This window comes from Larus michahellis, chromosome W (genome assembly GCF_964199755.1).
Source record: "Larus michahellis chromosome W, bLarMic1.1, whole genome shotgun sequence".
Taxonomy (NCBI): Eukaryota; Metazoa; Chordata; class Aves; order Charadriiformes; family Laridae; genus Larus; species Larus michahellis.
Window position 1 is genome coordinate 19,858,094 of NC_133929.1, and position 25,933 is coordinate 19,884,026.

The 25,933-nt window shown below is 42.0% G+C and overlaps 1 protein-coding gene and 1 long non-coding RNA gene across 3 annotated transcripts in view; both read left to right on the forward strand.

Moving 5' to 3' along the window:
• Positions 1-8,385, forward strand: part of LOC141735507 (E3 ubiquitin-protein ligase UHRF2-like) — a 143,691-nt gene extending 135,306 nt beyond the window's left edge. For both annotated transcript variants that reach the window (XM_074568404.1, XM_074568405.1), the window contains 5 exons: positions 1,699-1,836; positions 2,669-2,792; positions 3,175-3,335; positions 5,580-5,678; positions 7,308-8,385. In XM_074568404.1, the coding sequence (XP_074424505.1) occupies positions 1,699-1,836; positions 2,669-2,792; positions 3,175-3,335; positions 5,580-5,678; positions 7,308-7,454 (669 nt within the window). In that variant the 3' untranslated portion in view covers positions 7,455-8,385. The remainder of the gene's footprint in view (positions 1-1,698; positions 1,837-2,668; positions 2,793-3,174; positions 3,336-5,579; positions 5,679-7,307) is intronic.
• Positions 8,386-20,792: 12,407 nt separating this feature from the next.
• LOC141735690 (uncharacterized) lies at positions 20,793-25,143 on the forward strand. The gene is made up of 2 exons (XR_012584814.1): positions 20,793-20,956; positions 24,120-25,143. It is a non-coding gene; the product is annotated as an uncharacterized LOC141735690 (long non-coding RNA).
• The last annotated feature ends 790 nt before the right edge of the window (positions 25,144-25,933 follow it).

Consider the following 25,933-nt stretch of genomic DNA (forward strand, 5'->3'; position numbering starts at 1 on the left):
ACTGGGCCCAACACTGTTCAACATTGTGGTGGGTTGACCTTGGCTGGCTGCCAGGTACCCATCAAGCTGCTTTATCACTCCCTTTCCTCAGCGAGACGGGGGAAAAAATAAGATGAAGATGAAAGCGGTTTAATAAAGAAAAGAAAAGGCCATGCATGGAAGCGAAGGAAAAAAAAATAATTATTCTCTACTTCCCATCAGCAGACGGTGTCCAGCCACTTACTAGGAAGCATGGCCTCTATGCATAGTGGATGTTTAGGAAGAGAAATGCCTTAATAACGAATGCCCCCTGCTCCTCCTCCTTTCCCTTAGCTTTTATTGCTGAGCATGATGTCACATGGTATGGAATATCCCCTCACAACCTCTTGCCCACCCCCAGCCTACTGGCCTTTGGGATCAGGGACAGGGAGTGGGGAGTGATTGGAGAGACAGCCTTGATGCTGTGGGAGCACTGCTCAGCAGTAGCCAAAACACTGGTGTGTTATCAACACCTTTCTAGCTACCAATACAAAGCACAGCTCTAGGAGGCCTGCTATGGGGAAAGTTAACTCCATCCCAGCCAGGCCCAGTACAAACATCCTCATAAATGATATGGATGATGGGATTGAAAGTACCCTCACCAAGTTTGCTGATGACAGTAAACCGGGTAGTGAAGTGAACACATCAGAAGGGAGAGACATCTTACAGAGAAACCTGGACAGGCTGGAAGAGTGGACTAGCAAGAACAGTATGAAGTTTAACAAAAATATGTGCAAAATCCTGCACCTGGGTCAGAATACAGTACAGTCTGGGATCTGTGTGGCTGGGGAGCAGCCTTGCTGAAAGGGACTTGGGGGTCCTGGTGGACAAGCTGAACATGAGTCAGCAGTGCACCGTTGCAGCAACAAAGGCAAATCAGATCCTGGGCTGCATCCACAGGGGCATTGCTAGCAGAGACAGAGACATGATCATCCCACTCAGTCCTTGCTTTTCACAAGGAGCCACATGGAAAAGACAAGGTGCAACAGGTACAAGTGTCACCGGGAGAGTTTTCATCTTGATATAAGAAAGAAATTTTTTACAGTGAGAACAATCATTCACTGGAACAACCTCCCCAGGGACGTGGCAGAGTCCCCATCACTGGAGGTTTTCCAAGATGTGATTGGACAGAGTGCTAGATAATCTCATCTAGGCTGCCTTTACCACAAAAGGTTGGACCAGATGGTCTTTTGAGGTTCCTTCCAACCTGGACTGTTCTATGATTCTATTATTCTTTTCAGAGCAGTAATAGTAGAAGACAATCTATAGTAGGATATATTAAGTTGAATATGTAAGCTATTTTTGCCTGTGCTCACTGAGTCATATTCATCCCTGGAAATCAATTGATTTATCCACTCCTTCCAGCTCCCTTTCTGGCTTTTCATACACTTAATGTCTTTATCTGGAATAAAGATGTGCATCTTTTAAAACAGTATTGTATTTATCAAAATACAAACATTTCCCAAGTGAGAGAAAAGATACTTTAAAACAGTAACATATACTTCAAATTTCCTCTCTTTGCCTTGAGCCACTAAAGTATGACCTGCGTGTGTTTGGACTGTGGTAAAATAACGACTACCTAGCAGAATATCTGTTGAACTTTTGAGCAGAATTTCTTAAATTAGATTTAAGGATCTACTGTGATAGAAAAAACATAAGCCTGTTGTTATTTATCCTTAGGTGGTAAAATATTGGCCAGAAATTGGGAAATGCGGGTTCTTAGTTTGGCGCTATCTTCTGAGGAGAGATGATATCGAACCTGCACCTTGGACTTCAGAAGGGATGGAACGGTCAAAGAAATTGGGTCTGAGTGTACAGGTCAGAATCAGCGTTCACAAAGTTGCTCTGATATTCTGTTCAAGTAAATGGAGTCTTAAATTTTAAAACTAGGAATGTGAATTAAATGTAAGCCCCATTTTTCATATACTACAATGAGGCAGGGTCTAATATAAAAAATATTTTAGATCATTTGTAATTTGAAAAACTATGATATTGGCAAAGCAGAAAGAATTGTGGATGAAGCTTTCTGCCTTAACAGGAAATTACTCTGTATAGATGGATCAGAAAATTATGACTTTGAATACAGTTTTGGGATCCTTATGCTGGATAAGATTTATAAAAGTAACTCTTGTAATAGTTGAGTCTCTTCTTAGAATTTAAAAAATATATACATTTTTATGTATTTTTCTCTAATTGTAACCTATGATTGAGGAACTATTATAGATAACATATTTTAGGCAGGAACTTTGGCACTGTGAAATTTGTGTCAGATGGGAGGAATCAAAGTAGTATTTTTTTTCCTCAGCAAACTAGTCATTTCCTTTGGATGGGTTGTTTTGCTACATGACATCATCTTCAACTTTAGCTTTCTGATTTGTGTAGTTGGAGTTGTAGATATGGATATAAGGTGCCTTTTAATAAAATCTATTCTAGATCAGACCCTTTGACTTAAGTACAATTTTCTAAAAATATATTAATTTAAAAGCTTTCCTGTTTATAAAGGGGTTTAAAAATATTTTTATATTATTTCAACATATAGCCATAAGAGTTTACATTCTTTTAGAAAATAGACTTGTCAGTATTTGGTAATTCTCAGATGCCAGTGGATTTTTGTTTTAAATCTGGTTTTGGGGGGTTGTTTTTTTTTTAGTATCCAGAAGGTTATTTGGAAGCCATGGCTAGTAAAGAGAAAAAGGATAAGGTTAAGAAGCAAACTGTGAAACAGGAGCCAACCAGCCAGAGTAATGGAAACCAGAAAAGGACAATTGATGATGGTATTTCTTTTTACTTCTTAGTGTTAGAGCTCTGTCAAGTTATATATAAGCCAATAGTATGAAAACTACAAGGAAGTTAGAAGTCATTTGGAATTCAAATGTAAAGTGTTAAGTGCTCAGTAATAAAATGGGAAGCTGGGGATCTTATGGTGCTGTTCCATACTTGTAAGGTTTCTTTTTCTTAAACTTCACAGAAAAATGAACAATCTTCTGTGTAGTTATAATCTATAATTCAAAATAAAGCTGGGAAATTTGAATTGGAGCTTTATTGCATCATTACATAGATGTGATTCATGTTTTAGCTTTCTAGAAATAATGTTGTCTTCCCTTTTTAATAGTTCAGACTACCACTGTTACTGTATCTTGTCATAATTTTAAACAGGTATAGAGGAGACTAAAAATACATCCAAAGCCATGAGAATGGGAGATGGAGGGAAAGGAGAGACTTTCCAACTGACCCAGCAACAGCAGTGGCTGATTAAAGAAGACTGTATGAACCAGAAATTGTGGGATGAAGTACTTGCTTCTCTTAAGGAAGGACCAGTATGCTTGCAGCTTGCTTAAATTATTCATTTTTAATCTTTCTTTATATAGAGTTAGGAGAAATTAGGCTTTGTTAAAACCTAACTTGCTTAAAATTGCTGAATACATACTATGTGTTTAGAAACAGTTGATGGGGCATGTAGTTTCATTCACTTAAGGAAATAGAAGAAATACCGTCATATTGAGCCTTAGATACCAAATGAAAATATTTTTAACTGAAGTTTAGCAGATTATTCCACTTACTATAGAGAGAACCTCAAGTAAAAAAGAGGAAATACTTCCCTCCCCCAGCTGTCAAGAAAATAGCAAGGATAGTTCAAGTTTGAAGACACTTGTGGATTTATTTTTTTTTATTAGTCTCTGATGGAATATCCTCCAAAATATGGTGTCCTTGAACATTAATTAGTTTTCTTGATGTTCCAATTCATAGTTATTTTAGCTGTTTTGCAGAAGAAAAAGAAATCAAGATATTAGAATGGTAAAGGTCACTATCAAGTTAGTGAAAGAACAAAATATTAGATGGAAAATGGATGCCTAAAAATGAATGCACAAAATCACTGTTTTTGGGAATTTCCAGGAGCTATTTACTTTGCTTCTTTGACAGAAGAAGCATCCGATAACTCCTTGTTCTTCCACTTTCAGTACTACTATTGCTATAATGCTACTACACTTGTACAGGAGCTGATACCATAAAGTTATAAGTTGTTTATCTGTGGGTTGTCAAATGTTTGTAAATAATTACACTTTCAAGTCTTAGTTATGTGACAAAATACAGTACATATGTGCTTCTAAAGCAACAAACAACAGTATCTTAAGAGAAATCCAGTTACTAGAGAGTTATTTTCCTATAGATTCCTGCCCATAATTTTGATTGCCCTTGATGATTGCTATATAGAAATTTCAATGGGAATCACGCAGCTGCCATTAGATAGCTGCAATGAAAATATAAATCTTAATGTTTGAAACAACCTTTCCACTTTAATTATAAGTTTTGGGTTGAGATGAATCTGATATTATTAAAATTATTGAAAAGAAATGTATTTTGAATAACTTTAGATCTGTTTTTTTCACTTGAGTGAGTATGCTTGAGACTACTGAAATACCAGAGAATAAGGTCTCTGTAAGCATGCTTCTATGTATAAAATCTATGGTACAAATTTTATCCCACATTCTTCAGAGTTGCTCTAAGACTGAAAACCAGGAAGGTTCTTTTACCTATTGCAGAATATTTCAGAGTGAGGATTCAAGAAATCAATTAAACACCTCCAGCAGATGCAGAGGTGAATTTCTTAGTGAAAAAGGTATACAGTATGCTTTCCCTTTGCAGAGCAGCAGCAATCACTTATCCATCATGGATGTGCAAAATTCTAGCAAAGATCACTAAATACAGAATTCTCTGACTTGTGCTAAGAATTGGGCTTGATGGGCCCTCTGTTTTGTTTTTAATTATAATAACGTACAATCAAATAGACTTCAAAAGCTTAGTTCTCTGACTTCTGGAAAAGTAGGGAAATCAATTGTTTATGGACTTGCTTTCTAAATATTTTATTAGCCACACTACTCTTGGATGTGAAGGATATAAGATGAGCCTTCTAAAAGACTCAGTTTTTTTAATGTAATAAACATAATTTATTAAATGTATACTTTGCACCGAACACAACAAAGGTTCACTTCTGAGGAAATAAGAATGAACAAGAAGCTGTGAACAATAATAATATAGGGAATGAGCAGAAGATAGGTAGAGGTAATAGCAGAGGGTGTGGGAATGTCTTTATATAAATGTCCATGAATACAGGAGTAATGGTGGTAGGCTTTGGAAGGAAATTTGTTACTTGGACTGAGACCTGAAGATCACACTAGAAAAGTTTCAGCGTAAGCAATCTTTGCAATGTCAAGCTGTTCTATCACACTGAATATTGGATTTAACAACTCCTAGCAGTTGTGTAACATTATTAGACCATGCTAACTGTGAGTTTGGGAAGAGTAACAAGAATGCTAAACAAGTATCTCATGAATGTATCTCTGCATTTACCAAATGCTATGACGGTCAAATTTTTTACTCAGTTTAGGTCTGTGAATTTGGCTGTGAATTTATAATTTGAATATAAGTAATAATTACAATAGTTAGGCAAATTAGTTTAAAAAAAACTTTAATAGTTTTAAATAAAAGTGCCCTTTTTTGTTTGCGTATTTGTGAATGTGTCTCTAATAGTTTTACTTTTCTCTTCTTTTGCCCTATACTAGAATTTCCTGAAGAAATTGGAACAATCTTTTATGTGTGTCTGCTGTCAGGAGCTGGTTTACCAGCCAGTGACAACAGAGTGTCTCCACAACGTCTGTAAAGTAAGAATAATCCCTGTATTGCTCTGGGCTGTGTTCTTGTCCCTGAGACACTGATCACCAAAACCAACATATATTTTAGGAAGACAATAATTATTGCCTTGCAGTCTGAGCAAGAAATATAATGTGCTTGCTTCCAGTTGTGTGGCTGCCATATGATCAATCTTAATTTTATGTGAAAAAAATAGTGGAAATGTATTTAGTACAATTTCTTATAGACATGATGTATCAAGTTTATCATTCCATTGTAATTAGTGGAGCTATGCTAGGGATTGGTTTGTTCCAGGAGCTAGATGCTGGTACAATAAGATTAAGTTAATTTTATGTATTTAAGAAATGAGAATAGAGCAAGACTGCTCCTTCAGAGAGCTGCCTGTTACATAGAGGTAAAGTATTATGAGGGGGTTAATATATAGAGTGGTGGAAAAAACATGGAGAATGTTTAATGGCAACAACTTCAAAGCATAGAATCTGAAGCTATCAATGACTACTAATAAAGTAATATTAGTTTTAAGGTATAGACTGACAGACAGTGGTGGTGTCTGTTTGGGACAGTTTGGGAAAAGATTGGCCCTCATAAAATTTTCATATTTAACGTATATGGTTGAACTGTCTGCAGTCTGGGAAAACCAAAAAAAAAAGAAGGCAACATTAATAATTATCTTTCAGATACTGTAGTCTGAAACCTATTTTATTCTACTCATGCCTTTGGGGCTTAAACATTGAGTCTTGTAATAAAGATGAAGTAGCTATGGATTGTTAGATAAAATGCTATACAGCTGTATGTTCAGCTACATCTTGAAATGAAACTCTGGAATACTTACAGCACTCTAACAGAAATGCTAGAAAGAAACTGTGGACTGGTCCACAGGAACACATTAAGGAAAAAGAGGTATCACAGTAGTAACACTTAATTCCTGAAAAACTCAATGCTTTGCCTCCTAATCAAAAGATTGCTTTGGTTAAGTCCTTTGTGATGAGTTGACCCCAGCCAGCAAATAAGCACCCACCCGTGGGTTGTGGGTCGAGATAAAGACAGTTTAATAAGTGAAGAGAAAAAAAAGAAAAGGAAAAACAAAATGGTGCAAAGGCATTCGCTCACCACCTCCCACAAGTAGACCAATGCCCAGCCAGCCTCTGAGTAATGGCTACTTTGGAAAGACCACACCCCAGTTTTTATTGCTGAGCATGACATTATATGGCATGGAATATCCCTTTGGTCATTTGGGTTAGCTGTCTCAGTTGTATCCCCTCCCAACCTCTTGCCCATCCTCAGCCTACTGGCTGGGGAGGCAGAATGAGAAACAGAGAAAGCCTTGACACTGTGCAAGCATTGTTCAGCAATAGCTAAAACATTGGTGTATTATCAACACTGGTTTAGTCACAGATCTAAAACACAGCACCATACAGGCTGCTATGAAGAAATGTAACTCCATCCCAGCCAGACCCAGTACATCATTTCAGTTGTAAAGGCAGAAATATGGAAAGAGAACCCAGTAAGTACTTGCTGTTTCTGGAAATGTGGGAAACTGCATCTTTGGTTCCTAGTAATTGCTTAATTTTTGCTAGATAAATTTTCAATGTAAAGCAAAAGCTGTAACACTTTTACTTCTTTGTCTTTGTATGCCCTAGAGCTGTTTACAGCGCTCTTTCCGAGCTGAAGTCTTTACCTGTCCTGCCTGCCGCTATGACCTTGGAAAGAGCTACACCATGGTTCCTAACAAGATATTGCAGACACTACTTGACCAGTTCTTTCCTGGTTACAGTAAAGGACGATGATGTGTTCAAATCCTTTCATACTTCTCCCATTGACTTTATAGACAGTAAAAGAGAATAAACATCTAAAAGTCAACAGTGAACCAGCCAGCTTGATGGAAGTGAATCTATTGTCACATTTTGAAGCAGCTAATCCTCTTCCTCCCTATCACCATCTTTCTTCATGTAGTGAGAACTCTAAATCTCTGCTGTCTTTAACATCAAAGGTAGTTTTGATGAGCTGACAAATAATTTTTAAAGGGAGGAAAAAAACTCCAAAGGTCTAAGTGGTGAGTCCTAGCTGGTGTTTATGTTATGATTTGTTTTTTGTAACTACCTCAGGTAGAGGAAAACAAATTGCGGGGAGGAAAAATAGTTCATAAATTTTTAGCTACCCACTGCTTTCTTAATTTTATTATATCTAGTCTATGTGGTTTGATTCAACAAAAAAAGCCAAAAAACCCAAACACCCAAAATAAAACAACAAAAACCAAACAGCACTTAAGTCATCTAGTTTAAAGAACAGCAAAATCTGTGGTGTGCATAGTCCTTTTTTTGGTTTTTCTTCCGTTATAGTGTATTTTTTTGCAAGAACAGGCTGACTTTTTGTGAGCTTCACCGTGCTTTTTCTTGTATCTTATGAAAGCTGACTACTAAGGACTAATGAACAATATGAATGCATTGTTGCTACAGTAGTGTAAAGTGATCTGTGTTTTTTTGCACTTGACGGATATTCAAGACAGTAGTTGTGTACAAAAAATTCATATAAAAAAGCCACTTTTGTATTAGTTTAAAATGTATGCTTTTAGTAGGTCTTGTATCAGTGGCAATAAATCTATACAGCATTGAAGACAGTGCTAGCTTGAAAAGGGTTTAAATTGCTTCATATGGTGACCTGAAATTTTATATACAATATATTCCCCCTAAATATGCATTATTAAATATTTTATGATTCAGAAATGTTGCTAATTTTGTGGGTTTTGTATTATCCAAACTTGTAAAATTATAACATTTAAAATTAAGATACTTTTTTCAGACTACAGAATATTTCCTTTAGTCAGGCTTCTTATTCTTCAGACTTGAGTCTTCATATACCTTAATTCATTCATCAAGAAAACAGAAGAATGTTTGCTCAAGTGAATTTCTAATCCACTATGCCGCCCCCCCCCCCAACCATGCCTTAAGAAAAAAATCTAACTTGATTCAGGGTCTTACATAACAGATATACATTTCTCCTGTAGCAGTGCTTGTGCTACAAGTGCAGCTATTCAGGCCTCTGCTTGAGACAAGCATGAGTGGCCCTAGCTCTATATACCAGAGCAGGAGTCCTGGGTCCTGCAGCAGGAGTGAGCCTTTCCTTCCCGTTAGCATTGTATGTTGGGGGATCCCAGCACAGTGATCAGTAAAAGGGTTGTCTATGTAGTCATGGGGTGGTACCAACAGTGTATAGTCTACAAAGGAGATATGCCATGATGTTGGAGGGAAATAACAATATATTTTTTTGTGTCAATTCTCATTTCAGACCTTTGAAATACTATTTATTGTTTACTGTTAAATATTGTTTGAGGCTGCATTATATCAGGAAGTTATTATCTTTGATTTGTTAATAGTTTTATGTAAAGTGATAATTCCCTTTTGAGTGCTTGTCTACATGTATATTCATATTGGAGAAGTATGTGCACATTTATGATTTCATTCTCTGATTCAAAACCTCTATAATGAATCAGACAAATGTAATTGCTCTTTTTTTTCTTTTTTTTTTGTTCAGTTAGTTTTAGCTAAAGAATTTCAATTACACTGTATTAATGCATAATGCTTTAAGGTTGGTAGCATCTCGAATCACATAATATTGAAGACATGCATTGTTGAACAACTCAGAAGTTAAAGCTTCATCTTTTGATCTTTTTCTATACTTACTAGGTTTCAGGCACTATGCAAAAAATGTATTAATATTAAGTATATAGTTTGAGAACTGTAGACTGTTTCCTAAGTTCACAGATTTCCCAAATTGTAACCCAATGCTTTTTATGGTGAAAATGATACCTTTGTGACCAGCACGTGAATCTGTGTAATATGCATCTACCAAAAGTCTACAGTATTTTATACCTTTGAATTGGTAAAAAGCTACCAAACTGAATTGGTAAGGTAAGATACTATAAATGCACCATTTTATTAGTGAAGTCTTACCAAAACTTCTTTGGAAAAGGCAGCTTTTAATCTAGATTCCTGTCTTAAACAGAGGTTGTTAACATTCATCAAAACACACAAATATCTAGAAAATATAAATCTGAACTATTCACCTTCTCTGTTAAATGTTTAGCAAGAAACTGTTCCAAATATTAACTTTTATTTTTCTTATCACAGTTAGTGACTCTTGATTACTAGAGAACCCAGCTTTTTCCCTAGTCTATATTAATTCAGTGAGTTTACTTTTAATCTACTGTATGTCACAAAGTTTAAGGTCAACTGTAGGAAGTTCCTAAATTTTTTTATGGTTTTGGCTTAACTACTTATTTCAGACCATTTTAATGACTTAAGCGCAATTGTTTGTAATTAACAGATTGACAAGATTTTGCAGTTAGTGGCAACTGAAAACATCTCCACTGCTTTCCCCTATATTAAAAGTCCAGTTTGTAGTAGTATTTCACAATTTTGTAAACCCTTAGTGCTCTACCAATGTCTATTAAATGTCTTTTACAATATTATTGAAGTCTAAAATTTTCTAATGCTGAATCTCTGTATACAACAATGGCTTGTCTGTTTCCTGTTACTTTTATATGATGGTGCAACCTCTGTCTAATTAAATTCCCGTTGGAAGTCACTAAGTAGGTAATGAAGAACTATAACCCCAAAACCTTTACCATAAAGGACACAAAAGTAGAATAGTTAAAATAGCTCGATTAATACAAACTTAATTTTTGTCACTTCAAAAAAAGCCCCCAGGAACTGATGTGCCTGTATACCACAAATTTCTAGTGGTTACTGTTTGGATGATGTAAAATTGTGGTCATTTCTCCACTCTAAATATTACTACAGTACATACTTCCTGATCTGCAGCACTACTACTTTATGTAGTGACAAACTAACTCAGCTACAAAGGAACTCACTTGACTGAACTCAAGTATATGCACAGACATGCCAGAAAAGGTCGTGTTCCTTTCAAATACACTACATTGGCGTCTTCATCATAAAGTTATCACACGTGAAGTCTATCCCACCAACTATATGGACAGTCTTAGATGCCAAATTTTATATAAACTGATTGATGGGAACAGATGGGAAGGTGTTCATGTTCAAGGTTTCAGTCCTGGCCACTTTTTACTTCTACATGGCATTATGTGTAGCAATAGGACTCTAATCTCAAGTGCTAACTCAGTATTCCTGGAGGGCCAGAGCTTAAGTTTTGAAGCCATTTTAAAGCAAGCTATAGCCTGTGTAATGAAGCAAGGCAAGTTAAGCATGCTGTCTAAACCAGAGTACTGAAACTGAGAGGTCTGAAAAAATACATGGAAAAAACATTGTACTTTTGTTAGATGAGATTTAACTCAGAGTAAGAAGTTTAATTTCAATATTTGTAGAAAAGCTGTTTCATACCTTACCTGGATTAGAAGGAGAGGTTTATATGGAACTATAAGGAAAAAATGATGTAATACTGAAAAAGGTAGGTTCAATGCTCAGTAAAAATTGAACATTGTAGCTTGTAGGGGAAAAACCACAGATCTTTAATATTACATTCTGCCAGTATTTTACTTTGTGTAGGACCTATTGCTACTGTGGCAGCTCTGACAAATTGGAACTGAATTATCAAACAAAACAGGCATCAAGATTTTATACTTCTGATAGCTAAAGTTTAAAAATTAGAGTTGAAAAGATGACACACTTAATTCTGGCTGACTTTACTGGAATACTAAGATTGGCAGGTAAAACACGTAAGAAATATTACCACTAGCAATGCTAGTGATAATACGTGTATTAAATCACAGAATCACAGAATGATAGGGGTTAGAAGGGACCTCTGGAGATCATCTAGTCCAACCCCCCTGCCAGAGCAGGGTCACCTAGAGCAGGTTGCACAGGAACGCGTCCAGGCGGGTTTTGAATGTCTCCAGACTTGGAGACTCCATCACCTCTCTGGGCAGCCTGTTCCAGTGCTCTGCCACCCTCAAAGTAAAGAAGTTCCTCCTCATGTTGAGATGGAACTTCCTATGTTTGAGTTTGTGCCCATTACCTCTTGTCCTGTCCCCGGGCACCACTGAAAAGAGCCTGGCCCCATCCTCCTGACACCCCACCCTTTAAGTATTTATAAGCATTGATAAGATCCCCCCTCAGTCGTCTTTTTCCAGACTGAAGAGACCCAAATCCCTCAGCCTTTCTTCATAAGAGAGGTGTTCCAATCCCCTCATCATCTTTGTAGCCCTTTGCTGTACCCTCTCCAGCAGTTCCCTGTCCTTCTTGAACCGGGGAGCCCAGAACTGGACACAGTACTCCAGGTGCAGCCTCACCAGGGCAGAGTAGAGGGGGAGGATGACCTCCCTCGACCTGCTGGCCACACTCTTCTTGATGCACCCCAGGATGCCATTGGCCTTCTTGGCCACAAGGGCACATTGCTGGCTCTGGCTCATGGTCATCCTGTTGTCCACCAGGACTCCCAGGTCTCTTTCCACAGAGCTGCTCTCCAGCAGGTCAGCCCCCAACCTGTACTGGTGCATGGGGTTATTCCTCCCCAGGTGCAGCACCCTACACTTGCCCTTGTTGAATTTCATGAGGTTCCTCTCCACCCAACTCTCCAACCTGTCCAGGTCTCTCTGTATGGTGGCACAGCCTTCTGGTGTGTCAGCCACCCCTCCCACTTTTGTATCATCAGTCTTTAGAAATAATCCATCATTCTTTAGAAAATAAACAGTTACTGCTGTGGTTGATATTCATTACTATTGCCTTATGATGCATCTGGAATAAAAACATTTCCATCCTGTTTTGGGGGGGGTGTGGAGTCTGTAAGGCTGAGGTGAGAAAGAGTGCAGGGTTCACCTAGATCTCAATAAAAAAGGCCTGACGACAAATGGCTTAATAGCCATTTCAGGTAACACTGGTCTACCAGTGAAATAAAAGCCCTCAAAACCAAAAGTAGTTTAGAGAGGAGATATTGCTTTATTCGACGTTGGGTGCTAGGGGGAAAAACCCACAAATCTAGCACACCTTACCGGGGATATTCACCCATTATTTATACACAAAAGATTCTCACTATTCCGCCTGTCTAATACATAACTCCACCTAGGCTTACATATTCATTAGGATGACCGAATAGCCTTTTTGCACATGCGTATCAAGTTTTGCTGTGTCAGCAAAACACTTCTGCACAAGCGTGAGTGTCTTGGTGGTCGTTTGGGTAAGGAGACCCTTCCTCACATTATCCTTTTAAGGTATTGAGTCATCTCAGGACAGTAAAAGTTTGCTGTAAGTTTGCCAACTTCTTGAAGATAATAAGGATGGTCTTTGAAGTAGCCATAACTCTGTCCTAATTGGTAAAAGAACCTTGAAGTGATTAACTACTTCTTGTTATCCCATCCTTGGTGATTAGCTACTTCTGGCTGTCTCCTCATTATTACTATGTTACTCCATCTGTAACATCAGCTCAGTGACTAACTATTTTCTCACACAGTAAGAAGGTTAGTAGGAAACAAACATTTTAGTTAGCATATGGTTATAAAGAAAGCAGAGGCCTCTCTGGTAACAGACTGAATCAGTCAGGTGAATCCAGGCAGTTGGAAGTATTATTATGAAGATGCTCTCTTCCCTTCAGAATAGACTTTACCAGTGGGTAAGTACAAAACAGATGTTGATCTCCATATCTGTCATCAATGCATGCCATTACAGGCCAAAACTTGCTTTCAGCTTTCACAAATGGCTAAGCACACCAAAAATTTTGATTAATTATTTTAACTCTTATAGCACTCTCTGATCAAGCAAATCTGTGTAACCAGTATAACAGACAGGCAAAGAATTAAAAAGCCATATAGCCATTTCTTCAGTGTTTGTCAGTGACATTTCACCCCTTATTCCATACCATTTGCGTCATGCTCAGATCACTAATACTTTTATCTATCAAATGTATACACACACACACATATATATAGATAGATATATGCAGGTTACTCAGTTATGATTTATCTTTATACACAAAAGTTCACTAAGTCCATTTAGTTCATAACTGTAGGATTTCATCTCTCATAGCAGAATCTCAGGGTAGGAAAGATGAATGAAATTCATTGTGGTCCATGCCCAGGAGTAGTATGTCCATCTCAAAGAGTTTTGCTGGATGCCACTTGATGAAGCTGGATCCGGTATCATCACCACTATATTATCTGAAAAACACTTATAGAACACTGTTAGCATCATATAGCAATTAACATCATACAATTCAGAATTAAGTATTCTCAGCCAGGGTCAAATTTCCTTGAGGCACACATTGAACTTCTCCATTCTCCAGCATCCCCCACCAAGTACATCCAGGTCCTTGAGCAGAAACAGTCCCACAAATGGGTTTGCCTTTGCCTGAGGCAGGAAAAACCCAAACAGGTTTCCCCAGCATATTCCTTTCATGCACCACAGGGACTTTATCCCCTTCTACAGTATGTAAAAGGTCTGACTGAGCAGGACCAGCTCGATTGATGGATCCCCTGGTGTTAACTAACCAGGTAGCTAAATGCTTGTCCCAATTTTTAAAGGTTCCACCACCCATTGCCTTCAGGGTAGCTTTTAACAATCCATTGTATTGCTCAATTTTCCCAGAAGCTGGTGCGTGAAGGGGGATATGATATACCACTCAGTGCCATGTTCTTTTGCCCAAGTACTTATAAGACTGGTTTTGAAATGAGTCCCGTTGCCTGATTCAATTCTTTCTGGAGTACCATGTCACCACAGGACTTGCCTTTCAAGGCCCAGGATGGTATTCCAGGCAGTGGCATGGGGCACGGCATAGGTTTCCAACGATCTGGTGTTTCCTTCCACCATTGTAAGCATGTAGCACTTACCCTGGTGGGTTTGAGGGAGTCTGATATAGTCAATTTCCCAGGCCTCCCCATACTTATATTTCAGCCATCATCCCCCATACCACACAGGTTTTAACCTTTTAGCTTGTTTGATTTCGGCACATGTTTCACAATCATGGATAACCTACTGTCCTGGGTTGAGCGACACGGGACTAATTTCTCTTCTAATGGTGGGGAAAACTCCACTTTTGGAAGACTCTAGTGCCTGAATTCGTGAAAATATTTACTCTATAGCCAGCTAGGCTGTGTGGGATTCAAGGTCTCAGTGTTTTCAAGCCTTGCCAGGTGCAGGGATGAGGAGGAGCAAGGGCTGGGCATTTGACCCAGGCTGGCCAACAGGGTTATTTTGTACCATGAACATCACATTCCATATAAATTAGAAAGTTTGGCTGCGTAGTGCTCTCTCTCTCTTGATGGTGGCAGTCCAGAGAAACTCCTTGCCCCGGTGACGGACCCCTGAGGCCTTCCTTGCACTCGCAGTGTCCCACATTTACTGTCCACTGCTGGGAGTGCACAACTTCCTACTGATATAATTGTCTCAGTATAATTCTTGTACATCTTATATTAGTATCAGGATTAATATTGGTTTTTAGTATTATTGTTAATTATTTGGTCTTATCCTATTAAATCTATTTATATTTCAACCCTTGTGTTTCCTTGCTTTCCCTGATTCCCCTTTCTGGGTGGGGAGGGGTCATCGGGTGATACAATAATTGTCTACATGACAATAAATTGTTATGGGTTTTCTCAAACTATAACACCTGTGCAGTAGCATCCATGGTTAAATCCACCCCTCGATCATGAGCCTATTTACATGTCGCATCCCTTCCTTGATGACCCGAAGTATCATGGGCCCACTGAGCTAAAAACAGTTCACCTTTATGTTCCCAGTCCAAATCTATCTGGAAAATCTTAGCAGCGTGGTCCACTTGATGATTGTTTTGATGTTCCTCAGTGGCCTGACTCATGGGTACGTGGGCATCTACATGGCGTACCTTTACGACTAGTCTTCCCTTGCCATAATTATCGGGGCTCATTAAGAGAGCTTTAAACTAGATTTGAAGGAGGGTGGGGACGGTACTGGGCTTGTTGGTGAGGTGCTCAGCACTTATGGGTCAGCATGCCAGTATTTTTGAGAACCAGAAGGACTACCACCCCTCAAGGGTGAAAACTACTCACACAACTCCCTCTCTGAAATGCTTATACACCAATGCACGCAGCATGGGGAATAAGCAGGAAGAGCTGGAGATCTGTGTGTGGTCGCAGGGCCATGATTTCATCGTAATTACTGAGACGCGGTGGGACAGCTCACATGACTGGAACACTGTCATGGATGGCTATGTCCTTTTCAGGAAAGACAGGCCAGCAAGGCGAGGTGGTGGAGTTGCTCTTTATGTGAGAGAGCATCTGGAACGTATTGAGCTTTCCCTGGGGGCAGATGAAGAGAGAGTTGAGAGCTTATGGGTAAGGATTAAGGGGCAGGCAAATATGAGGGACACTGTTGTGGGTGTTTATTACAGGCCACCTGATCAGGATGGGGAAGCTGATGAGGCCTTCTACAGACAGCTGAAAGTAGCCTCACAATCACAGGGTGTGGGAAAGCAACAGATCGGTGAGGAGGATTGTAAATATGCTCAAGGGACTTGCACCTGGGGTATTGGAAAACACATATATCACACTAATTGTTATTCAGTCTTGGGTGCTTGCAAGAAAAACACTTGCACTTAGATAACAGAAGTCTGTGATGGGCTCAGGGACACCTTATCTAGCTGCTTGAGAATCCTGGCCTGTTGTTGAAGAAGATCAAGGCACAGTGGGAAAACTATGCCTGTTTGAACCCTTTTAAATACCAGCAAGAACAGGGAGTCCGTGTGCACTCTTGCTAACAAGGACTCTCTCGCTGCCAAGGACTCTTGCTAACAAGGACTCTCTATCACTCTGCGGTGCCCGCGGTCCCTGCTTGTGTGCCTCTACCTGGGTGTTGCTTGGGAGATTCCCCGGTCTGTGAGGTATTGAGATTAAACTTGTTCTTTGCTTTCCATCCGTGGTTTTGTGGTTGTTCCTGCGTCCTGCCTGCATCAGCTCACACACAGGCCTTGGCTCTCATGGGGGACTTCAATTACCCCGATATCTGCTGGGAAGGCCACACAGCCAGGCACGCACAGTCCAGGAGGCTCCTCCAGTGTATTGATGATAACTTTTTGACACAGGTGGTGCAGGAGCCAACAAGGAGAGGAGCACTCCTGGACCTGGTACTGACAAACACAGAGGCACTGGTGGAGGAGCTTCTGAAAAAGCTCAAGTGGAAGAAGGAAGTTTACAGTAAGTGGAAGAAGGGACTGACCCCTTGGGAGGATTACAAGAATGCTGCCAGATCGTGCAGGGATGAAACAAGGAAAGCCAAGGCCTCCTTGGAATTAAACCTGGCAAGGGATGTCAAGCTCAACAGGAAGGGTTTCTTCAAGTATATCGGAGGCAAAAGGAAAACTAGAGAAAATGTGGGCCTGCTGTTGAATGAGACAGGAACCATGGTGACAGAGGATGCAGAGAAGGCGGAGTTACTGAATGCCTTCTTTGCTGCGGTCTTTACTGCTCGGCCCAGCCCTCAGGAGTCCCAGACTTTGGAGGTAACTTCTGAAAACCTCCCCTTGATTGAGGAGGATCAAGTGAGGGATCACTTAGATCAATTAGATATTCACAAGTCCATGGGCCCCCATGTGATGCACCTAAGAGTGCTGAGGGAGCTGGCGGAAGTCATTGCTGGGCCGCTCTCCATCATCTTTGAAAGGTCCTGGAGAACAGGCGAGGTGCCTGAGGACTGGAGGAAAGCCAATGTCACTCCAGTCTTCAAAAATGGCAAGAAGGAGGAGCTGGGGAAATACAGGCCAGTCAGCATCACCTCCATCCCCGGAAAGATGATGGAACAGCTCGTTCTGGGCGTCATCTCAAGGCATGTGGAGGAAAAGAAAGCTATCAGAAGTACTCAACATGGATTCACCAAGGGGAAATCACATCTGACTAATCCGATAGCCTTCTATGATGGCATGACTGGATGGATAGATGAGGGGAGGGCAGTGGATGTTGTCTACCTTGACTTCAGCAAGGCTTTTGACGCTGTCTCCCACAGCATCTTCATAGGGAAGCTTAGGAAGAGTGGGATAGATGAATGGACAGTGGGGTGGATAGATAACTGGTTGAAAGACAGAGCTCAGAGGGTCGTGATTAGGGGCACAGAGTCTAGTTAGAGGTCGGTCACAAGTGGGGGTCAGTACTGGGTCCAGTCCTGTTCAATATATTCATCAATGACCTGGATGAGGGGATAGAGTGCACCCTCAGCAAGTTTTCTGATGATCTAAAAACTGGGATGGGTGGCTGTGCCGCCACACAGCAAGATCTGGACAGGCTGGAGAGTTGGGCAGAGAGGAACCTCATGAAATTCAACAAGGACAAGTGTAGGGTGCTGCACCTGGGGAGGAATAACCCCATGCACCAGTACAGGTTGGGGGCTGACCTGCTGGAGAGCAGCTCTGTGGAAAGAGACCTGGGAGTCCTGGTGGACAACAGAATGACCATGAGCCAGCAATGTGCCCTTGTGGCCAAGAAGGCCAATGGCATCCTGGGGTGCATCAAGAAGAGTGTGGCCAGCAGGTCGAGGGAGGTTACCCTCCCCCTCTACTCTGCCCTGGTGAGGCTGCACCTGGAGTACTGTGTCCAGTTCTGGGCTCCCCGGTTCAAGAAGGACAGGGAACTGCTGGAGAGGGTGCAGCAAAGGGCTACCAAGATGATGAGGGGACTGGAACACCTCTCTCATGAAGAAAGGCTGAGGGATTTGGGTCTTTTTAGTCTGGAAAAAGACGACTGAGGGGGGATCTTATCAATGCTTATAAATACTTAAAGGGTGGGTGTCAGGAGGATGGGGCCAGGCTCTTTTCAGTGGTACCAGGTGACAGGACGAGCGTTAACAGGCACAAACTTGAGCATAGGAAGTTCCATCTCAACATGAGGAGGAACTTCTTTACTTTGAGGGTGGCAGAGCACTGGAACAGGCTGCCCAGAGAGGTGGTGGAGTCTCCTTCTCTGGAGACGTTCAAAACCCGCCTGGACGGGTTCCTGTGCAACCTGCTCTAGGTGACCCTGCTCTGGCAGGGGGGTTGGACTAGATGATCTCCAGAGGTCCCTTCCAACCCCTATCATTCTGTGAGTCTGTGATAATTCAGCAGCCCAAATGGGTTTAGCTTTGCGCTGCCAGTTGCTCTGCTTCCACTGCTTTAACCACCCCCACAGAGCATTGGCCATCAGTCAGTGCAGAGATAAAGTACTGGTCACTTTTCTCATTCAGCAATGCCTAGGGCCAGCTGGATAGCTTTTACTTCTGCAAATTGACTCAATTCACCTTGTCCCTCAGCAGCTTCTGCGGCTTGTCATGTAGGACTCCATATAGCAGCTTTCCACCTTCGATGGTTTCCTACAGTACTACAAGACCCATCAGTGAACAAGGCATACTGTTTCTCATTGTCTGACAGTTCGTTATATGGTGGGGATTCCTCAGCACAGGTCACCACCTCCTCAGGTGGCATTCCGGAGTCTTAGCCTTTGGGCCAGTTTGTGATCACTTCTATAATTCCTGGACTACTGGGGTTTCCTATTCAAGCTGGCTGTGTGATTAAGGCAACCCACTTACTCCAGGTAGCATCGGTGGCATGATGAGTAGAAGGAACTTTACCCTTGAACATCCAGCCCAGCACTGGTAATCGGGGCACCAGGAGGAGCTGTGCTTCAGTACCAATTACCTCTGAAGCAGCTCTCACTCCTTCATATGCTGCCAAGATTTCTTTCTCAGTTGGGGTATAGTTGTCCTTGGAGCCTTCAGGGTGAGCGAGTTTTGCTGATGACTCCTTGGGTCTCTAGCTGACGAATCAGGTTCTGGATGGGAATCAGAGTCTCAGTTAGTGTGATACTGTCATCGATGCACTGTGTAAGTATCAATTGGCACTTGCTGTTCTTTGACCCTCATCAGTCCCACCACAGAAGGGTCATCTGAAAGGCCAGGTAAGGTAGACAGCTGTGTAATATCCTCAGTCTCTACAGCTGCTATACCAAAAGCCCACCGATACCCTTTCAGGTCTTTGAAATACCCTCTCTTGAGGTAGTCTATGCCAAGGATGCACGGAGCATCTGGGCCAGTCACAATGGGGTGCTTCTCCCATTTATTCCCATTCAGGCTCACTTCGGCCTCTAAAAGAGCTACCTCCTCTGAATTGTGTTTTGGAAATCGTGACTAGCCTTCATGATGGCAATTTTTCTTGCTGTTTCTGTCATGTTCTCCATTGCCATGTTCTTAACACAGTGCTTGTCCCTGTAGTCAAAGAAGGATGCTTCATCATAGTACTAGCTTCCTTCCTTAGTGGTTGTGAAGTACTTCTGATATGCCCAGCCCTGTGTGTTCTCAGCTAATGGGTTTTTTTATGCCTCCACTCTACTGTCTGAAAAATAATTGTAGGTTTCTTCCTTTTGCTGATGATGGAACAAAGAAGCAGGCAGTTGTTTCCTCTTACTTTTATCCTCTTACCACTGTGTTTCTGCTAATATAGGGCCATTTGTACATTTTTTGCTATGCTACAAATTTATACAGGAAGGTTTTTATTCTAATATATTTCTATTTTAATTTTGCAGTATTTAAGCTTTTCTTGTAAGAATTTTTGTTAGAAATTTTATTTTATTAGTTGACTAGTATATTCAGTCGAAGCTTTAATGAAATAAAATATTTAATAGTATTAACTTAGAGTAAAATTATGCATTTCTGTGAGCTTGCGTTTGATTCTGGTCAATATCATGTAGTAATTATTGTATTTATTCAGAATGGATTTGTATTTACTTACAGTTTATAGCTGTTTAGATTATTTTGGGTGAGTGACTTTTTTATAAAGATAGTTGTATCACATGAAATATGCTTGCAAACAGTTTAAAATTAATTATCTCATTAATTTCTTGCCTTTAAGTTCATATGCTTGGTTGTTTAAGAGATAATAGAGGATGGTCCGAGTGAGACACGATGGAAAACTACTAGTTGAACCAAACCCAGTATATGTGTCGAGAAAAAGGGACTCAGTACTGTTGCTGTAAATACGATGTGTGTATCCATGAGAACCTGACCTTTGAAGAAGATAACAAGAAGGGAGTACAACAATGTAGTCACATATCAGACAGCTGCTGTTAGCAAAGCTGGATCATGAGTCTGGTGAGGCTCGCTGCATGTGCTGGCCACGCGCGCAGTGACTCTAGCCTGTACTTTTCTACTCAATCCGGTGAGGGATATAAGGGGGCTGTCTCGGGCCGGAGAGGGGGAGAGAGACATGAGCGTGCTTTGAAGATACAGGGGATGCCCTGAACAAGTGCTGTGCCTTGCCTTCCTCTGCTGTACCGATGTAGCCCCTCGTTATCCTGCTGCTTGGCGATGTTACTATGATCTATGGGTTGGTAAGACTCTCTGAAGTAACTTTTGGGCATTTGGGAACTGCTTAGCAAGCGCTGTGCCTGCCTCCCTCTGCTGTACCAATGGAGCTCCTCATTATCCTGCTGCTCGTCGGTGCTACTACAATCTCTGGGGTGGTGAGACTCTCTGAAGTAACTTTTGGGACATTTGGGAACTGCTTAGCAAGGCTTCGCAATAAAGCAGAGTTAACCTTTTTTTTTTTTTTTTTACCTTTGTGTGGGCTCTGGTTTGTATGTTGGAGTCTTTAAAAAAGAAAAGGTTACATAATTGGCGATGAGGATGGGATTCCAATAATACAAACCAGTTACATAGTTTTAACTTCAAATGTAAAGTATTTTAACTAAGTAGGACTTAAAACTATATTCCTCGCTGTACATTTACATTATAATGGATAGAATGGAAGAAAAAAATGGAATTATAGAATGCCATATAATACAGGTTAAAGAGCTGCATTTTAAAATGTATATGATGATTGGTTTATGCGAACAGATAAAATACTGACATCTTAAGCTTCAAATGCTACTTGTATTGTCAAAGAAGTCATTATTTAACATCATTTTTGTGAGATAATTATGTTTCTTTAGCTGTGGTAATATGCAAATAGCTAACTGGATGACAGCAAATGACTATGCAATGTTAAAAAAAAAAAAAAGAAAAGCCTAAAGCTAACATTTCCCACTTTAAAAAGGAATACAGTGGGAAGGGCCACAGGTCCAGAAAACAAAGTCACACTATGCTTTAAACAGAAATCTCACAGTCTGTGTTGCAGAAATATTACAGTAGAGATATGGACGGGGCTTGCTCAGTGGAGTGCACAGCTGCGCCAAGATTGCGCTGCCCCCCACCAGTGAATAGTGGATGGGGCTTGGTCAGTGGAGGGCACAGCTGCACCAAGATCATGCTGTCCCCAAGCTGGTGAATAGTGGATAGGGCTTGGTCAGTGGAGGGCACAGCTGCACCAAGATCATGCTGTCCCCAAGCTGGTGAATAGTGGATGGGGCTTGGTCAGTGGAGGGCACAGCTGCACCAAGATCATGCTGTCCCCAAGCTGGTGAATAGTGGATAGGGCTTGGTCAGTGGAGGGCACAGCTGCACCAAGATCATGCTGTCCCCAAGCTGGTGAATAGTGGATGGGGCTTGGTCAGTGGAGGGCACAGCTGCACCAAGATCATGCTGTCCCCAAGCTGGTGAATAGTGGATGGGGCTTGGTCAGTGGAGGGCACAGCTGCACCAAGATCGTGCTGTCCCCAAGCTGGTGAATAGTGGATGGGGCTTGGTCAGTGGAGGGCACAGCTGCACCAAGATCATGCTGTCCCCAAGCTGGTGAATAGTGGATAGGGCTTGGTCAGTGGAGGGCACAGCTGCACCAAGATCGTGCTGTCCCCAAGCTGGTGAATAGTGGATGGGGCTTGGTCAGTGGAGGGCACAGCTGCACCAAGATCGTGCTGTCCCCAAGCTGGTGAATAGTGGATGGGGCTTGGTCAGTGGAGGGCACAGCTGCACCAAGATCGCGCTGTCCCCCACACCGGTGAATAGTGGATGGGGCTTGGTCAGTAGAGAGCATAGCTGCCCCAAGATTGCACCGTCCCTGTATGGGGGGGTTGAAACCACCCATGGTGGGAGCATTGTCTCCCCGAGACAGAAGTGGTGTTTTTGTACGTCTACTGTGTAAGTGTGTGTGGGCGCCAGCTTATACCTGCTGATCAGCATCTGTGCTACTGTTTGCTTTTTGTTGTGTGCAGTGTCGTTACATGACTCCACTTGAGCAGGTGTTCTGCCCGGTGTGGTACTGTTCTCGTATGCAACTAGGGCTGACACTCCATCAAGCGAAGAGTTTATATATACACAGTGTTTAGACGTAAGGACAAGGAGGAGGCGAGTGCCCCCCAGATATTAGACCAGGGTGGACCATGGAGCCGTGGTGTACCTTGTGGGATAAGTGGGAAACCTGCACTTGTGTGGGGCCGGAACCCCGGGGGGCCGTAGAACCAATGCAAGTCCTGAAATACTGGGGGGAGGGGGGGGTTTCACCAGCCAATACGCTTACGCTCTTGGGAATGGCTCGCCCGTGCAGGGCGTATGGCTGGTTGTTTGTTGTTTGCCTATAAGATCATGGTTGATCGGGAAAAGGAGTTGAGCCAAAATCTATAGGATGCTCTGTAGGAAATGAGAAACTTAAGGCTGAACTGTTGTTGCAAAGGCAGACTTTTATGTCAGCTGTAAGTGATGGGAAAAAAAAAACCCAGGAACAATTAGAAAGGGAATGTGCCATGTTAGCACAAAAACATGCCGTACGCGCTATGAGAAAGCGGCAGAAAAAGAGAAATAGGACACCTGATTCAAAGCAGTATTGTAAAGACATGTTTTTTTTCTTTTTTCTATATAAATATGTTTATTGCATGCCTTTGTAAATTACTGTGTGTTATACCCCACGAAACTAAATGAACCCCAGCAGAAGCGGTCTCTTGAGCAAGGGGGTGGAATATGGGAAAGCAACGGAAGATCGGCGAGGAGGATTGTAAATACGCTCAAGGGACTTGCACCTGGGTGCTGGAAAACACATATATCACACTAATTGTTATTCAGTCTCGGGTGCTGGCAAGAAAACACTTGCACTTAGATGACATAATTCTGTGATGGGCTCAGGGACACCTTATCTAGCCGCTTGAGATTCCTGGCCTGTTGATGAAGAAGATCAAGGCACAGTGGGAAAACTATGCCTGTTTGAACCCTTTAAATACCAGCAAGAACAGGGAGTCCGCGTGCACTCTTGCTAACAAGGACTCTCTTGCTGCCCAGGATTCTTGCTAACAAGGACTCCCTCTCACTCTGCGGTGCCCATCGAGCACAGGGCCATTGGCCTATATTTACTTTTGGGTAATGCCCCCACTTTGTATCACCAGCCCCCCATATACCAAAGATATTTGCAGGTGCACACGTCTGGTATCAAGCCCCAGGAGAAGTGGGGCCCATTGCAGCTGAAGTAGTGGTAGCCAATGACACATAGGCAGTTTCAATAGCGGTACCAGGAGAAGCACAGTGGCTACGTGTGCCTGCTCAGCAATTACGGTGCAGAGATTAGAAGGCTGGGGAGGCAGTGGGAGGGTGGTGTCTCTAACCATTTCTGCTGTTTATATCATTGAATAGGTACCTGCAAACACACTACCTCCACGATCAAAACATCTGGGTAACTCTGGCTAATGCAGCAGGACAAGATACGCTGTGTCTTAGCACAGCCACACTCCAAAATCTGTTCACGACGTGCCTAGTGGGAGTGCTGCTAACAACTAGTGAATTCAACATGATGATTCAGGGCACTGCCGACAGCCCCGGCCTCCAGTCAGATGCAAGCATCATCAAAGTATGAGACAGCTGGCTCCCATATATTGGGGAGTCCCCTGCATTACTGCCCCAGGAGCTCCGCATTTTAGGAACACTAAATGCAGACCTATGCATTTGTTTTTTGTTTGTTTTTTTTTTCTTTTTTCCCTTTTTTCCTTACTTCACCAGTACAAGCAACAACATAGTCTCCTGGTGGGTCAATGCCACCACCCCGTGGTACCAGAATAACACACAATGGTGTAATACTACTAGTCCAAATATCACGAAGAGTTACTCGACAGATATGACTCTCTCACCAGGACTGTTTTTAATCTGTGGGTACCGGGCGTGGGCTGGAATTCCCAAAGCAATTAAAGGAGGACCATGTACATTAAGCCGACTGACTATTTTTAATCCCAGTGTCACTGTAGCTTTATGGTTACAACAGAACTGAACATTACACCAACATCGACACGACGAACATGCATTTCCCCCATACTGCAATGACCAAACTGAATTCTGGGGTCTCCCAGGACCATAGTCGCATCCTTTTTAGCCCCAGGAGTTGCCAGTGCACAAGCGTTGACGACCCTGAATAAACTTGGATGCTGGTTAGCCAAGTTTAGTGATGCTACTAGTACAGCTATTTCTGAGTTATTGCTAGATGTAGATAGTATTCGACATGCGACGCTGCAAAACAGAGCTGCTATTGATTTTTTTTACTTTTAGCTCACAGACATGGTTGTCAAGATTTTAAAGGATTGTGTTGTATGAATCTAAATGACCACTCCAAATCCATCCATGCCCAGTTGCAAGAACTGCGCAAGACTGAACCAGCAACTTGTGGAAACCACTGTGTGGAACCTGTTTCTTGGATGGACTTGGGGGTGGGGTTCACAGAATCACAGAATCTTCATGGTTGGAAAGGACCCTTAAGATCATTGAGGCCAACCAAACAACCTACAATCTCTGCCACTAGAGCATGCCCTGAAGTGCCAAATCTAGACGTTTCTTAAATACCTCTAGGGATGGTGACTCAACCACCTCCCTGGGCAGGCTGTTCCAGTGCCTGACCACTCTTTCAGTAAAGTAATTCTTCCTAATATCTAATCTAAACCTCCCCTGCCGCAACTTCAGACCATTTCCTCTGGTCCTGACATTATTTACTTGGGAGAAGAGGCCAACACCCACCTCTCTCCAACCTCCTTTCAGGTAGTTGTAGAGGGCAATGAGGTCTCCCCTCAGCCTCCTCTTCTCCAAGCTAAACATGCCCAGCTCCCTCAGCCTCTCCTCATATGACCTGGTCTCCAGACCCCTCACCAGCCTGGTAGCTCTCCTCTGGACACGCTCCACCACCTCAATGTCCCTCTTGTACAGAGGGGCCCAGAACTGAACACAGTACTCGAGGTGAGGCCTCACCAGTGCCGAGTACAGAGGCACGATCGCTTCCCTACTCCTGCTGGCCATGCTATTCCTGACACAAGCCAGAATGCTGTTGGCCTCCTTGGCCACCTGGGCACACTGCTGGCTCATGTTAAGCTGGCCGTCCACCAGCACCCCCAGGTCCTTTTCTGCTGGGCAGCTTTCCAGCCACTCTTCCCCAAGCCTGTAGCGTTGCTTGGGGTTGTTGGGACCGAAAT